Raw genomic sequence first — 16820 nt, 5'->3', positions numbered from 1 at the left:
AAGAAATGCCCAGTGGGCCCTAGCATCATTTCTTCGGCTCTGGCAGGATGCGGGTATCAAATATGAACCTCTATTCAGTGTCACCCTCTTCATTCTGGTCAAGTTTGCACTCGCCTTCCTGGTGTTCCTTCCGTCTACCGCTTCCCCAGCAAATGGAATCTGAACAGGAAGCACCAAATTGCTTTATGGTCCAGCATCACTTGGAGTGCTGAGCTTCCCGAAGGCTTGTCCCACGCAACTCTGGCATGTTCCGAGCCAAGTGCACTCATCTGCCAAATGCCAGCTTGCTTGGATCTCCATGCTCATCCCTGCCACGTCAACCAGTGGCCTGAACTTGCTCTTCCTTATGAAGACCACATGGTATCTTTCCCAATAGCCCATGGCAGAAGCAGGGCCACTCCAGTGAGCAAAGGAGTGCTTGGGGTGAGCAGGCACAGTCATTTCAAAGTTCTCCCAAGAAGCAGAGCCTCTGGGCCTGCCTACTGCATTTAACTTTCTACGGCCTTCCACTGCTCTTTACTTGCGTTGTACCTTGTCTTTCTTCCAAAGAGCTCTAGGTAGTGAGCGTAGTTTGTGTTTTATCCTCACAACAATACTGCCCATTAAGTGAAACTGAGAGACAGCATCCGTCCCGAGGCCATCCAGCCTCATGGCTGCATGGAGATGCGATTCCTTTTTCCTAAACCTACTGCAATGCCCTATCACTACAACCGACCAGTTCTTTCCCTCAACGTGGGGGTTCTACACATTGCAATCAGTGCAAGTGAAAGCTGGGTGGATCTTTCTTGTCTCTTTTGATGATACAGATACTCTAGTGCCAGGGTTCTGCTGCCTAAATTCCCAACTGAAGGCTATCAGGAGTGAGAATGCTGAACCTGGTGGTCCACTGAGTCTGACCCAAAACTGCACTACTGTAGTTCTTGCCCCTGAGGCTCATGGCAGTACCTGCCCAGGTTTCTTGGATGCTGGCTCCTGTCCTGGAAGCTCACTTAAGTTCCACTAATACCTCAGGAAGAAAGGAAATTTGAGAGGTTACACTGTTCGCTATGAGACTGTTCCACAGGTCACGGCAAACTGTGCTTCTTGTTTGCTTCAAAGGAAGGTTTCCTTATCCCTGCTTTAGCACAGGAGAATCAATTTTGAAAGGGCCTGACTAACCGATGCTGATGACGGCATCAAAGAACCCCGGGAAATCCTGGTTCACTTTGATGTACGTGTCCACTCTAGAGACTGCTTCTTCGATTTCTGGCCTAGTGAACAGTCCCTTTCTTCGCAGGTGACCCTCATATTTTTCTTTGTTCGTGGGGATCAGTAGGATGTAGCGTGGTTCAAAGTAGGAATTCTTCAGGCTTCTCACACCCTTTAAGAGAGAAGGTTTTGCTCGGTCACCATCGGCATTTCACCTTCGGAGTCTTGAATGAAGTTGTTAAAAGATACCGAATAGCCCCAGATCAACATGACAGACAGTGAAGCATAAAGTTTGGGTTCTCCAAGAGCTGGTGCTTAGCCAGAATCAGAAGGCTGGATTCCCTCTGAATTATTCTCACATGTATCATCACCCTCCGAAGTGGGCAGTGATCTGGAAAATTGCTTTGGCTCAAACTAAGCATGTGGGCAGAGCCATTTGAACAGCACACCACATGGCCTTCTTCGAAATGCTGCACACCAATGTGTAGAGCAGTAATCTAAAACTTCGGAAGAGCACCGGGTTGGGGAAGGCTGGCACAGTGCATCATCAGATGCTTGGCAGTTCCTTGCGGTGGTGGTGGGGGTGCGGGGGGGGGGTGAGGAGAAAGCGCTCTGTCTCCTTCCAGGTGCTGCTGCCCTTTGCACAGAGACATTGGTGGGGGCCACCCTGAGGGCCACAACATGTGTGATGGTGGCAAACCCACTCCCAAACATTGCTCTGCCTCTAAAGGGAGGACTGGGAGTTCAAAAAGGGCTCAAGAAGAAGGTGCTGAACTTTCCCCCCATCTCACCTCCCATGTTTTCCTCAGCCATCTCCTTCCCTCAATCACTTTTCTCCTAGCTGGACTCCGTTCCAGAGCTGGAGCCCAGCTGGGGGCCAGAAGCATTTGGCAGACAAACCACAGCTGTTACGAGTGGTGGGTGGTGGAGAGTTCAGAGCATTCCCAGACCCTTGTGATGCTCTGAATTGTGGGGATCCGCATGAGATACAGTTTTGGCAGATCCACATTTAAAACAAATGTCAGTTATTGGGCCCATGCAGCCTGGGCCCAAATAAATGGCTTCCCCTCCCATCGACATTCGTCATTAATCATAACCTTCACATGTGCATCACCTGGCCCTGCTAAACTCTTGTCCCTGTTTTTTGCCAAATTTGGGGGGAAGGCTACTGCAAGAGTTGCCATGCGGGCTTCAGCTCCTCTCCAGACACTGAGTTTTAAATCTTGGAGAAGGAAAGAAGCACATCTTGTTGCTAGTGCACAAGCACGTAAATGCACACACGTGGTCACTAATGAAGTCTCCATGCCCCTGTGGAGGGACATTTTGAACTATTAACAGCTGACCCTTGGAGGATTTTCTAGTGGGTCTTCAAACTAAAGGACAAGTGCCAGTGAGCTTTTAAAGTGCTGGGAAAGACAGCAAAGCAATGCATCACAAAGGTGGACATGGTGATGGTGCTACTGGTGTGTGCGTGCATGTGTAGGGGTCTCAGGCAGAGATTCCCAGTATCAGAATTGTTGTGTTACAAGCACATCTCTCTTATATTTTGGAAATGGCGGAGGATGCGCATTCGTGAGCCAAGCACTTTAGATCACAAGCAACTCTGCCATCACCCCAAACCAGGTCCCTGCTCTCGGGATCTCAACACCTTGGATACCATAGCGAATTGTGGGAGAGAACCAACCTGAGCAAAGCACCCCGAGCAGGAGGTTTTCCGCAAATGAGGCCTCGTGCTGGCCAGGCAGAGAGAGCATTTAAACTAGGGGCACTGAATTTGCTGACCTGGGCTGCCAATCCAGCCCTCCAGAATGGTCCCTGATAGCTACCCCCCACCCCTGACCCCTTTCCCCCAGTTGTTGAGTAGTTTCTTGGCTTTTGCACAGTTCTTTTTCCCTTGCCCCCCACCATTCGGAAAGGTTGAAAGGACCTTCCCAAAGTATCATTACTGGCTTTGAGCACTTTAAGCCAAAATATGTTGGGTTTTTAAAAAAAGCATTTCTGGTATTTTTGGCCGTTTTCTTTAAACTCGAACCCCATCCATCACTGCAGTACAGCCACTAAGAGCTTCTCCAGAATCAGCCTGAGCCTCCAGGCTGGAGGAGGCTCAGAACCCCTGGTCTGCAGTCGCAGCTGGGAGCCAGCCATGGCTAAAACAGTGTGGGGCTCTCGGCAAGGCTTGGTTCTGGGCCCACTCTCCATGGCTTCCTGCACGGCCCAGCAGCCAGATCACAACCCAAATTCCAATTGCACAAACTCTGCTGTGCCTGGGGACGGAGATGTCCAGTGAGACAACTGCAACTGACGTTAACAGAAACGCCTCTGCAACCGAGGGGGGCTCTTACCTCTATTTCCAGGTGAACACAGGTGGCAAGTCCCTCCCGAGCAATGGACTCAATGGTGTCTCGACCCAGCCCATAATAGAAATCACCATATTTATAAGTTGCAATAAATTTTCCCTGAAAGGAAAGGAATGAAGCCTGAGCGACCTGAAAGGCCAAGGAAACAAATACGTTGCAAATGGACCAAATGGACTGGATTGTGCTAGAACAGGATCTTACGAACCAGCATGCAAATACCTTAATTATACACACACCGTTATATACACACACGCCAGTGGATGCATAATCACCTACAGCTGGATTTCAGGCTGGCAGGAGGCAGAGAAAGGGAGAACATTAAAGAGAGGTACTTCCCGCAGGACCGTCGTAAAAGTGAAGGGGGCTGGTCTGGTTGGTTCCTGCTGGAGGGGCCCCGTGCGACAGGATGCAACAGGCCCCCGCGGGTGTGCTGAACGGCCCGTGAGGCAGGTTGGGGCCTAAAGGGGTGGAACATCCCACGGAAGAGAAAGGAAGCCTCTTTCTCCTGCAGTGAGAAGTATGCGCTCCAGCTATGGGAAAAGGCTGCACATTTCACCACGGGGGTGACATCCAGATGTCTCCTTTGCATATTACCATGAAATGTGAGGGGAGGGGAGGGCTTCCTTTTTCAGTGCTTCTCGAGATGTCCAGGCCCCTGCCAATCCCTGGCCCAGATCGGAGTCCCACGAAGCGGAAGGGCAAAGTTGCCCGTCCACCGTCAGGACAAAGCAACGTACAGGTGGTCTTTGCGGGGCAGGCTCCCTAGCCTAGCCTCCTGTTTGCAAAGGCACCAAGTCAGATCCCCTTGCGAGGCTCCCAGGCAATGCACTAAGGTCACACAGGCAGCATGCAGTTTGGCTGGCTGCTCCAAGGTTCCTCCCGGCGTGGCCAGGACTACACTGCCGCACGCCATGGTAAAGCAGCGTTGATTCGGATGGTTGAACACATTTTTCAAAACAATTGAAAACTCGGCTTTTGTGGCTTTCCTGCAAGTCTGCACGCCACTTTTTCACAGACTAGGAAGCACAACTTACAATGAGTTCAGGTCATCTAAGGAAGAACTAGGAAGATCGTTCTCGAAATAATTCAATCTGCCTTTAAAGTTTTCTCATCCATAAATAATGCCATAGATAGATTTTCTCCAATATCTCTAGGCCCCAAGGAATTTCTGTACTCCTACCCTAAAGTGAGCAGCGATGGGAGTTCCAGGCATGAAGCCAAAAAAAGGGAAATTGGATCACGCCTTACCGTATTCACCATTTTGTCAAACTCCTCCTGGGACACAAAATAGTAATCTAATCTGTTCTCTTCGCCAAAATAAGGAGACCTTGTGGTATGGCAGGGACTGAAACATAAGGAGTGCAGAAACAGAAGAAGCCATTAAGGAGAAAAGATGAAGGCTGCACTTTTATCTGTACTTACGTGGGTGTAAATCTCATTGCCCTGTCCTGATTTCACTGCCAATCAATCTCACTGTATGACCCCAAGTTGTTCCCCAAATGCGCATACAAAAGGAGGGTGCATAAAGATATGAATGGGGTACAGCGTGTGGCGTTTTTCTCTGTCTCTCACAATAACGGAACTTGGGGTCATTCAGTAAAACTGACTGACAATACATTCAGGACAGACATTCAGGACAGATAACGAAAAGACATTTGTCACATAAGGTCAGAATAAATTTATTGACTTTATTGCAACAAGAATAAGAATGGCTATCTTTGATGCTTTATTTTCGATCCGTTATGACAGCAACACATCAGAAGCAAAACAGTCCCCCACCCGCAAAATATGTCCTTAATCGGCCCGACTGCTGACTGAACGTGGCCCAGCTGATTAGCTAATGGAAGGGCTGGAGCCCAAGAGCAGAGCCTGTGCTCAGGAAAAGCTCTTGGGCCCAGTTCTTCACATCAACTCTTGCAAGAATCCGAGGGCTGGAAAGGCCCTTGGAGGAGTCGGGGGAAGGCAGGCCCCCAGCTGCCTTCATGCTTTACCAAGGGAGTCAAACCGCCTGGGGGGCCACAAGCTCTCAGGGAAGAAGGGGAGGGGCACTCCAGCAGCGCTTGGGCACCTTGACAATACCAAGGAGAACCCGTAAAAACCGGCCATGGGCTGGCCCAGGCCTTCAGGGGACGGAGCTGCTCCTTAGAGCACCGCTGCCCTTCCAAGCACGGAGGCAGCTCTGCACGCTCCTGGCCTTGCTCTTCCCCACTCGCCTCGGACGGCTCCCACTCCCCACGGCTTGCCCCTCCTGGGAGCATAAGCAGGCAGCGCGGCCCCTCCCTGGGGCAGACCACGGCCTCTTGCTCACGCCACTCCTCCTCTGGCAATCCACTCCCAGCACGGGCACGTCCCTGCCTGCGCTCCACGCCAGCTGGCAGGTCCAGATCCTCCGCGTACTCCAACCGCTCCTGTTCCCCGGGCATGGCCCGTTTCCTAACATCCTCCTGTGGGAAAGGGCTGCGGTGGAGTGGCAGCACTCGTGGCTCGGTTCAGGCTCCAGGGAGGGCTGGAGAAGAGGGCTTCCGGGAATTCCAGAGAGCTACTGCCGGTCTGCGCACTGAACTAGACGGGCCGGACCACCCATTCAGGGCAAGTCCACGAGAAGCGTTCTGCTGGATCAGGTCAAAGGCCTGACTGATCTAGTACGCTGCTGTCCGTGGAAGCCCACAAGCAGGGCGTGAGCACAGTGGCACTGGAGTTGCCGGAAGGGTGTTCCCCTGCTACGGGTGGGAAGACACATCACGCCTCTGGTTCTGGGGGTGGCAACTCATGGCCATTGCAGCTTCCAGTGGTAAACTCTGGTTCCTATTAAAGCGTTCTTGTTCCCACAGTTCTCAAGGTTTCTGCTCCTTCTCTGGGCATCCAGAAGCAGGGGGCAGGGCTGTCGTCTCATCTGTGACGCCCAGGCAGTGCACACAAACACTCACGGCGCATCCCCCCTCGTAAGCAAGCTTGTTCCTTATAAGTGGGCGCTGGAAAGGCAGCTGAAGGCGACACGTGCCAGAAGGGCTGCCAATGCACACGCTGCAGTCTGTCCTGAACCCGTGACTCCAATCAGATCAAAGCAGGCTCTTCCAAAATACGTGTATAAAGTGAGGAGGAGGAGCCACGGGTGACAGGGAGAGTGCGCTCCGGCAGTGATGTGCAGTGCAGGAACCTTGTGGGAGGGAAATACAACAACTTCACCTGTGCCACATCCTCCTCATCTCAGTTCTGCAGAAACGGTTCCAGTGCAGGGCCAGGCAGCCAGTGGTCCAGCATTACTGACCACTGGCTTTGCTGGCAGAAGCTTTTGGGAGCCCGAGTCCAAAACATCTGCCTCCTGTCGGCCCTTCTAGGGCGCAAAAATGCTGGCCAGCCCTGCTATCGCCGAGTTCTGGGAAGGGCTGCCACCCCATCCTTCACCATCTCTCCCCAACCTGGTTCCCTCCAGATGAGTTGGATGACCACTCCTGGCACCGGGCAGCCTGCGTGGCTGGCTGGGGTTTTCTAAGAATGTTAATTCATAGATCTGGAGGGCATAAAGTTGGGGCAGACTTTCCTAAACTGCATCAAAAAGAACAGTATGAGACACATGAACTGTATAAAGCTTAAACTTCAAAGGATAGATTTTCTCTGTGACTGTAGAAATATACACATCTTGAAGGGTTGTTTCTGGGCATTGGCCAGATGTTTTGAATGCCCTATTTCATCTTTTAAAAAAAAACATTTCGGCATGTTACAAGCGCCTTCTAACAGCAGGATCATACTTACATTCAAACTGGCCCCGTATCTTCCACAAAAATGCAATTTTAATAAGTAGCACATTTAAAATTTTAAGGAGTTAATGCTACAGAATTCCCAACTGAATAATTAAAAGACAACTTTGTTTTATGGTAGTAATTTTCTGCTCTGCTAAGATTCTGTCATTCTCTGTTCTTCTTATGCATATAACCTACGAAGGAGTAAAATATAGAAGAATACACAACACAGCTCTTGGAAAACTTACAGCATTTGGAAACTTCCCTCCAGTTTTCAATTATTTCAAAATTCCAGGCAGGTTTTTCATACTGGAAAATTTCTTGAATATGTATTCTATTTGATTTTTTCTTCCTCAAACTGAAGTTTTCTTTTTAAGTGTTTGGCCTATAAATAAGCTGATGGACTGGCGCAGACAGTTGAGTACAGAACTAAAATGTGTGGAAAGGTTTATGTAGCAAGATCTAAACTTGTAAAACTTGATATAGTACCAGAGGTCTCCAAGCACTTTGTCAGGTTTTGTATGACCAGGCCCACCAGGAATGGCTAAATTTTGCTTAGGAGCCGTTGTGTTCTGAAAGCGGAGACTTGGAGGCCCATCCAGGAACTAGAACTGAACTCATGTCTGTATGAAAAACTGCACAGCTCTTCCCTTAATCCAATGCAGAAGACAGTGGAAGATGGGAAGAGAATACTAGAAGTGGCACAAGGGGCTGGAGCAAGCTGGCTGCCTAAACATGCAGGGGGTTGTGCTCTTAATCGCCTTCCATACAAATTAACTTCTGGAGGAAGATGGCCTTGTTTTATATCCAGCAACTCTCTAAGGGCCAATGAACATGTATGGACCAGTTTATACCTGTATCTGAAATAGTTGTTGAACTTTCTGCAGAGTCTGTGGCAAAGTTCTCGCTTCCAGCAGGCCAGGGGTCCGGTCAACACCAACATGGGGTAGGGGGCATCAAGACTAGGCAGGGTGCTGCATGGACAGGAGGAAAAGCAAGGCTGAATTAATTTGCATACATGGTCATCAAGGATGCCATGCCCAACCGGCAGTGGTGGTGGTGGTGGGGGGGGCACTGACTCTTCTCTTCCTGAAACCTGCCTGGTTTCTTGTCTACTTTCCTTTCCTGTGTTTCACTCAGGATGAAGACAGTTCTGAGTAACAGCTGCGTTTTGTAATGTTAGAAATGGGGCATCAACCATGCTTTATCCCTTTCTTGTTCCCTGGGCATACTTCCAGATACCCTCACGCCATCACATCACCTGACAGAGCCCACTGACTGTGCAGATACCATAACCTCAACAATGTCAGTCCACCCTCCTCCACCTTCCATGGCCGCCACCAGCTGGTTTTTGCCAATCTTCCCCAGTGACGAGATGAGGTGATCACACAATCTCTGACCTTTGAGTTTCCCAAGGAAGGTAGTTCACTAACATGCAACATGCAATTGTGTTTGCCATAGATGGAGAGATGTCTAGAGGGCAGCTAAGTCACAAAGAAGCCTTCTAAGGTGGAGGATATGCAGAGTAGAGCAGAGTAAAGCACTGGCAACCATTACATATTATTTTATTTATCGAGGGCAAATAAAGGAATGCTGGTAGTTGTGGGACCCCTTTCTGTCTAAACATGCATAGGATTGTGCCTTTAGAATACTTCTGCATTTTAAACCATCAATCCAACTTTCAGGATGGTATACAATGCATACATATAATAAATTGTTAACTTACTAATCTAATACAGCACCATTTAACAACTTTGAGACAGCAGCTGCACATTTCCAGGGCAGATAAAAATTTGAAGCCAGTTAGGAGACTGCACACATTAACCTGCTGTAATGAACAAACACACCTTAACCCGGCACTAAAAAGGCCGCACCTGGGTGCCAGGTACAGCCCTCTAAGGCAGCCAAGGTGGCACTGCTGAGAACGCCTCGCAACTGCATTCTGCACGCTTCCTAAGGACGGCCCTGGGAAGAGGGCCTTGGCAGACGCTCTTGAGAAGTGGCTAGATTGGTATGGGAAGAGCTGCTCCTTCAGGTGAAAGATGCGCTCAGTGAAGAGAGGGGGCAGCCCAAATGGCCTCAGGCTGGTCAGAAAAGAAAGTCACATGTGGAGAGGTCACAGCAGGCTGCATGAGTCTGTTTAAAAAACAGAGCTGCCACCCAGGATGGGGGGCGGGGGAAGCCCTGGCCTGGGAAATCATATGAGCCATGCGAGGCTGCTTGGGAACTACGATCCCCACACCACCCGATTTTGCACCTGCAAGGCGAAAACAGCACTGGAATCGCCTCCACAGTCATATTCAACTTTTGAAAAGGGCAGGAGCGTTTAAAGGAAGGCTGAAGGCTGCAGCTGGAGGCGCTGTCTGCCCTCAGGTAAGGCAAACCGATGGGCAGGCCTTTATTCAGTGGGGAGCCTGGCGACCCCGTTCTGGCCCAGCACTGGCCTCCACAGAACACGCCGCAACCCGCCAGGGGCCGGATGGCCATTTTGTTCGCGGTGGAATGCCAGTCCTCCAACGGGGGAGTGGCGAAGGCAGCCCGAAGAAGCTGCAGCTGCAAACGCTCATCGCTCCCTGAAGGGTGCTGAATCGTCACTGGGTACTGATAGGGCCTCCCGAAACTCTCGCTTATGGTGTGAGGGGCCATCTGCTCTGACAGATGGTTTAGAAGAAATGGAGCGGTGGGCAATCTGTCTTGGAGCTCTGAGGTGAACGACTAACTTCATTTCATAATCTGCTCAGCCAAGCAAGATTTGCCTAATTTCCATGCTGACAGCCATGGTGTGTCTGAAACGTGGGCCGCTTTTTCGAGAGGCAGAAAGGAAGGGGTGCGAGAGGCTGAGGAGCATCCCATCCATGGCATGGCTTGACTCGAGTGCCACCTACAGGCCCAAGGGAGAGGAAGAGGCGGTTACCTGCTGAAGACCTGCTGTGGCTGCATCATGCTGTACATGATGTGGGTCATGTGATCCTGGGCAGCCACCACTTCGGGAGGAGGGTCGTACTTGTTCACAGCTGCAACCTGCTCCCGATAATTAAAGGGTGAGTTATCAGTTCATTAATTACAGAAATGCCTCTGATTTGAGCAAAAGCCAGTGTGGTGTAGTGGTTCTGAGCATGGGACTGGAACTCAGATGATCCGGGTTCGAGTCCCCGCTCAGCCATGGAGCCAACTGGGTGACTTTGGGCCAGGCCCAGACTCTCAGCCCAACCTATCTCACAGGGTTGTTGTTGTGGGCATAAGATGGAGGAGGAGAATGATGTAAGCTGCCTTGAGCCCTTTGTAGGAAAAAGGCAGGATATAAATCGCAATATAAATAAATAAATAAAAGTGGCTAAAGGCACAACAACTAGGGCACGCTGGGAATTCTGGGTCCCTTTTCTGTCCAACATGCCCAGGATAGCCCCCTAAATGTGCTTATGGATAGACTTCCTCCTGATTCATCCGTATGTTGGGAGTTTAACCCTGAAATCTATGGACAGCTTGTCATTTCTCGTGGATTGCGAGTCTGCGTTCAGTTGTTAACAACAACAGTAGAATGAAGTCACTGTGTTTCGGGCAGTTGTGAGTGCCTGGCGCTGGGGACAAGTATCCACAGATGTCCACCACCGTGACCGGCTCACAAATGTGCAGAGGCCTTCCTGGCCACTAGTGGAAAAGATACATCTTGGTCCGATCCAGAAAGGTGCTATTCATGGTCTTATCTTGGCTTTATGGTCAGGCTACGGTCCATCCTCTCCAGGTGTTTACCGTGTGATGGCCCACCCCGTCCTGCTCATCTCTACGTTTCTTCCAAGCAGTTTATAGATGAGTGGGAGAATTCAACCCAGCTCAAGGAGCAGTCATGGCACTGACTGTTGCATTATGATCCAGAGGATGCTGTCCACTGGCTGACGTGGAAAGCAGTGAACAGGGAAGAGAAGTCATTGCATGGTCAACAGCGGACATAAGCAAGGCTCCTCTGGGCCAGAGCAAGGATCTTGGTGTCTGCCCACAATGACCGTCCAGATGCGTCGAAGGCCATGAGCATGCAATGAAACCAAAGGCCCCTCCGCCTTTTTGCCCCACCTCAGCTCAGCCAGGGGAAACGGGAAAGCACTGGCTGTGCTCCAAATGTTCTCTTCTTGTGCCAAATAAACTTGCAATTCCCAATCTAGGTGACACAAAATGGGGGCTCTAACCTTTTCTTGTACTGTAATTTTCTTGTGATCCAGTTCTGTAAGTCGAAGCAGCATGAAAATGACCAGAAGCCAATAATCTGTGTGTTCCTGACAGAAGGATAACAAATCAGTTTCATTTTCCTTTATGGGAGGAATATTTAAATTCAGCACTTCAATTAGTATATGAAAGGCCATTTTATCATATTGGACAGAGGATATTAGGAGATCAAGAGACAGTCACAGAAAATAAGAGAATACTTCAGGTGAATCCAGAGACTGGCCATCCTCTTCATCACTCCTATTCTTCCACATGGGAGAAGGAACTCACCCAGAAAAGCGAGAGAGAAGAGCGATGTGGCAGCAAAAACTCAGAAAATGCAATTTGCACCATGCAATGCCCTCCTCAAACAGCTTTCTTGGTTTCCTCTCCCATTCCAAACCCAGCGCCCATCTTGTCCTCAGATTTGAAACTGTCATTTTATGCATGAACAGAGGAAGCTGGCCTCAGCAGCATCCCCGAAACTAGCAGTGCTATACAAGGATCGGAGCAGAGAGCAGTCTTGACTAGCCCTCCTCCCTGAGCATCTTCAGTTACAGATGGGATTGCAGAGGCTCCAGGTGTGTGCAAGAAATGTGCTCCCCACTGTCCTGGGACCTCTCCCTGGGCCATGACCAGCTCCACACTGTCTTTCTTGATCTTCGCTGACCGGTGTCAAAGGTCCCGGGTTCTCCACCCTTCCTCACTTGCAGCCTGCTAGTCCTGGATGAAAGTCCCTCCCACAAACACTTATGCTTCCTTTGCATCTAGTATCACCACCAGGAAGAACATCACCATAAGGGCACGGTCCTAGGTGTGATGAGAGAGAAAAAATGGCCAACAATACTAATGTGCCCGAGCCAGTGTGCCATTTTGTTGTAGGTGCCCCTTTTGCTGCTTAAAAATGCACAGGATCACACCTGAAGGCAAACACACAGATCTCCTGCTTGCAGCCTTCCACATGTATGTCCATTTAAATTGCACTTATTTCTACGGCTATAGCTAAACTTGTGAATCAGCATTTGCACCTTTTATGAAAACCAGTGCAACCGCCCTCCCCTCGCTTCACACTCTAACACTAACCTTTCCCTTCTGCCCAGCTGCTGAGAACTCAGGTAGCTCTGCACAGAACAGGCCACACAGGAAAGCAGAAACCTTTCTCTTTTATAATTCCTAGTTTATCGGAGCAAGACCTCCTCACCCCTCTCTCATTCTCAGACCCAGAAAATCATAGAATAGTAGAGTTGAAAGGGGCCAGGAAGGCCACCAGGTCCAAACTCCAGCTCAGTGCAGCACTCCAAGTTAGAAACAGAGAAACAGAGCGAGTCTGATGGGGCCTCTCGGGCCATCTACTCTGACCCCCAGCTCCAGCCAGCTCCACTCATGACATGCTCAGCCTGTCCTTGAACACCTTCGCCGAGGGGGCTTCAACCAACTTAAACCATCCCTCTCAGATTCAAGACATTCAGGTCCCCTTGAATGTGTTGAATCAATTCAAGAGTTATCCTATGACAACCAATTGTACAAAAAGGCTTGGAAATACTATCTGCAACTTAATGCTTTCAAGAAAATGAGGCTTAATTATCCAAACTGAAATTTGGTCAGAATGTCCCATATAATGATCCCCCTGACTGTGAGTGTCAGAAACATTTTGGGCAAAAACTGGAGACAATATAAACTGTAGACGCTAAGTAGAATTGAAAATTAATAAAAATTAACTTGAGATGTCAGAAGTATAACTTTAAGAGAAAGAGTAATTAACCATCAATGAGAGAACATCTTGGCAGTTTGATTAGATGGGTTTTCTCAGAAAAGACGAGTAATGCTATACCACTGACATTCAAACTGATTCAGTGCTGTCTTAACATAATTGCTGCTTCTGTTCATAAAATAACTAAAAAGCCCTGCAGAGTAATTGGAGAGATGTTAAAACAGGACCAAAAGCTGATCTCAGGAGCTTTGCCTAGTGAGGCTTAAAACAGCTTAGAGGAAGATTCCAGTCAGGCACGCTCTCGCCGTAAATTATCATTTTACAAGATGAAGAGAGCTCTGGAAAACTGATTCTGTATTCCAAAATGTTGGATGTATAGGATTCCTGTGCACCACTGGGGACAGGTATGCTCGGGGAGCTATTCATGGGCTTTAGGTTGTGAACAAACACAGGTAGCTCACTTGAAAGCAGCTGCCCTCTGTCTCCTCTGCTTCCCCCACCCCTGTAAGTTTGGGACACACTACTCCATGCAGAATGTCATCATGTTATCACTGACCGCACTGACTGTTGCTCAAGAGGATGTGATGCCATATATTGAACTTACCTGGCTGTTACAAGTGGGAGAAGAGAAAGGAAGTCAGCACTGCCATTTTCAGCGGCAACCTCATATTCACCAGAACGTCTAGTTCCGGCAACAAAAGATTTACGGGGAGGGGAGGAATGGCAGGAGGCAGATGGCGAATTGCCCCTCCTGCATTTTCTCTACAGCCTCTGCCTCAACAGCAGCCCACTTGCTCTGCCCCTCCCTCAATGTTCTCCAAACACTCTCCCTCCATAAGAATTCAGCCTGATCCTGACTTCATTTACTCTAATATGGTCCTCAGTGATCTGAGTGGGACTTGTTTCTACGTAAATATGTTTAAGATTGCAGCCCTTGGCAGTGGCGCTTTGAGATGCCACTCACTGTACTTACGTACTTTTCCATTCCACTGGCAACCCCGTTTGTCAGTCTTTCCTCTCTGCCTTTTGCTTTACTGCTCTTCCCTAAATTTTAGGCAGGAATCTCCCTGGGGCAAGTTCCTCTTAGCAACACAAATACAGAGGCACATTTACAGTGATGCACTGTGGGATAGTGGCCCCGAGCCTGCTTTATCTATTCCAAGCACATTTGGGCTTCTGTGGGAAAGGTTTCCAAATACAGAATAAAGGTAGCTCTAACCATCTGCATTATTCTCAAAGACAAATGCATAGAAAAAGGAAAAAGGGGGAAAAAAACCCCAGTCAGCTGGGAGTTTTTCTTCCCCACAAAGTTTCTGTCAAATTAAAGAGTTGCACTTGCACAAGAGAAATCCCTGGTGGATTGTGCCAGGTGATATGTACCAACCAGGAAAGCGCAGAGAAATGTGCAATATTTCTTCCCTGGACCCCTGAAAATCATTTCACAGTGTATCGAGGAGCCATAAAGCCAAGATGCTGGTGCTGTTAATCATCCACACGGCTCAGGACAAGTTATAAACATGTGTTGCATCGTGGTGATACATGAGATGGCGTCTGGCTTTAAATGCTGCTGTCATTGACAAATGGGGTGCTGTGGCCTGTTAATCAGAAGAGACTGTCAAGTCCTCCGAATGAGGAGGAAGTCCTTCCAGCATAGCCTGCACCCAGGGACCAAGGAACACGGTACAGGCACCGTCTTCCCTGGCAGCAGCTTTGGATGCCTCGTGAAAGGTGGCGGAGGTGTTCCTGGTCCATCTTTTCAGCGTGTGTGATGATGCTCAAGCCTCAGTAGACCTTAGAAGAACCCAGCTGCCCGACTCCAGGGAGAGGCTGCTTGAGGCTCAGGTTGCCCCGCGAGGTCCTGGCCAATGAGGAGAAGCGGGGCGAATGCCGGACTGCATCTGGAAGATGCGTAGCTTGCTTTGCTGTGGTTACTGGTTAACAGACCAAAATGCTTCTCTTGGGTGAGTCCCCTGTTGGGAGATGGCTGCCTGAGACCTGGAGATTTTTTCTTGGATGTTTGGAACCATTTCAGGGCTTGGACAGGTAAAACCCCCCCACACACACTCTTCTGCCTTACATCCGTCCCTTTCCCTTACGTAAGAGAGAGTATGAAGAAAAGAAAGGGAGGAAACAGCAGACAAAACAGCAGACAGAGAGTGATGCATGAGAAAGCTGGTTGCCCCTTGGGGTAGCGGGGATCTGACAATGCATCTCCAGCTTCTGGGGTTGCCTGCTCTTTGGCTCCATTTGTAAGTTCATAAATGAATCAACCACTACAAATTACCCTAAGTCTTAAATGCCCTCCTATCCAAAGTAAGCCTCCGCCTGCCCCTGAAACACCTCAACATTTAGGGGCGCACAGAGCAGTATAAAAAAAGACGCACGCCATTCCTTTGAGGCACAGGAGCAGCCCAGCTCTGCAGCCATAGAAAACAATTAGATGCGCTTTCTGAGATAACCGTTTGATTTTATGCTTCTGTTTTTGACGCTCTCTCACCTGCACTGGGTTGTTTAGCAGATTGAGTACTCTGAGGAGAGGTAAGCCTTCAATATATTCCAGCTCGCTCAGGTCAGACACCTAGTTACGAAGCAGAGGTTGGGGAAAGTTTTGATTAAAAAGAAGCAAAAACAGGGAACAGTTCCACATCCAGAACGGTGAGGATAACAAGCTCTGTGGGAGTGCAGAAAACACAGAACACAGCATCAGGCACAGAATGCAGCTTTGCGAGACATTTTAGCATTTCAGAACCAAACCCAAATCCCCAACCTTTAAGCCCCCGAAGATAATTGTGCAAGCCTGTGGGCAACGGTATCTGAAATCTCAGATGCTAGAGAAGTGGTGGAATAAGACTGCCAGCATTTGTAGCAAAGTTATGCAAAAACAAAACAGCTCAAAGCATGGCAGCTGTGGTGTAAATTATGCAGTGCAAAAGGGCTGATGAAAAAGTACTTGGCTTCCCAAGTGTATTAAAACGCTCTTCTAAAACTTCCGTATGGGATTCTATCATGCATGGCTGTGCCTCGAATTCCCAGGGTGCTGTCTTTCTCCCTCCTTAAATATTCTGATTGTACAAACTGGCCCTGTTATGAGGTAATGCCCACAGTTTCAGGAACAGAGTCAGCAAAATAGGTTGACCTAATGAAGGTGCAATTCAAAATAAGCTTAGATAGAAAAAGGGCCTTCAGCTTCACAATCACTGAGCTGGCGGTGGCAGCGGTAGGCGCCTTTTGGCCCAAGCTTGCAAAGGATTGTGCCCTGTCCCACCTGCAATCTATTACCTGGTTATCTTCCAGGTTGATCTCCTCCAGTAGATTGCGTTCTTCCAGGCCTTCCAAACTGCTGATCTGATTGCCGGACAAGTCCAGGGTCTGTAGAACTTTTAGATCTTCCAAGCCAGTGGCCTTCTCTATTTTGTTCGATTTCTACAAAAATAATTTGAAGCCTGTAAAGTCTGTGAAATTAGGAACTTGATTGCCCCTTGGGCAAAGGACTGCCTCATCGTCTAGCCAAATGCAACCTGAAGCCTGCCTCACAGGGCTTTGCTCAATTTCTCTATTCCAAGCGTGGGCAGAAGGCAGCTCTCCAGAAGGCTGGGACTTCATTTCTCAGCATGTCTGACCAATGGC

The 16820-nt window shown here is 49.1% G+C and overlaps 1 protein-coding gene across 1 annotated transcript in view; it reads right to left on the bottom strand.

Moving 5' to 3' along the window:
• The window catches only part of LRGUK (leucine rich repeats and guanylate kinase domain containing), a 61945-nt gene that overhangs the window by 26346 nt on the left and 18779 nt on the right, over positions 1-16820 (bottom strand). The window contains exons 7-14 of the mRNA XM_044430497.1: positions 16473-16616; positions 15691-15771; positions 11467-11553; positions 10200-10306; positions 8140-8259; positions 4794-4890; positions 3531-3644; positions 1159-1360 (exon numbers count right to left, since the gene is read on the bottom strand). Of these exons, the coding sequence (XP_044286432.1) occupies positions 1159-1360; positions 3531-3644; positions 4794-4890; positions 8140-8259; positions 10200-10306; positions 11467-11553; positions 15691-15771; positions 16473-16616 (952 nt within the window). The remainder of the gene's footprint in view (positions 1-1158; positions 1361-3530; positions 3645-4793; positions 4891-8139; positions 8260-10199; positions 10307-11466; positions 11554-15690; positions 15772-16472; positions 16617-16820) is intronic.

This window comes from Varanus komodoensis, unplaced genomic scaffold (assembly GCF_004798865.1).
Source record: "Varanus komodoensis strain SLA01 unplaced genomic scaffold, ASM479886v1 scaffold1, whole genome shotgun sequence".
Lineage (NCBI taxonomy): Eukaryota > Metazoa > Chordata > Lepidosauria > Squamata > Varanidae > Varanus > Varanus komodoensis.
This window is presented reverse-complemented; position numbering and strand designations above follow the sequence as displayed.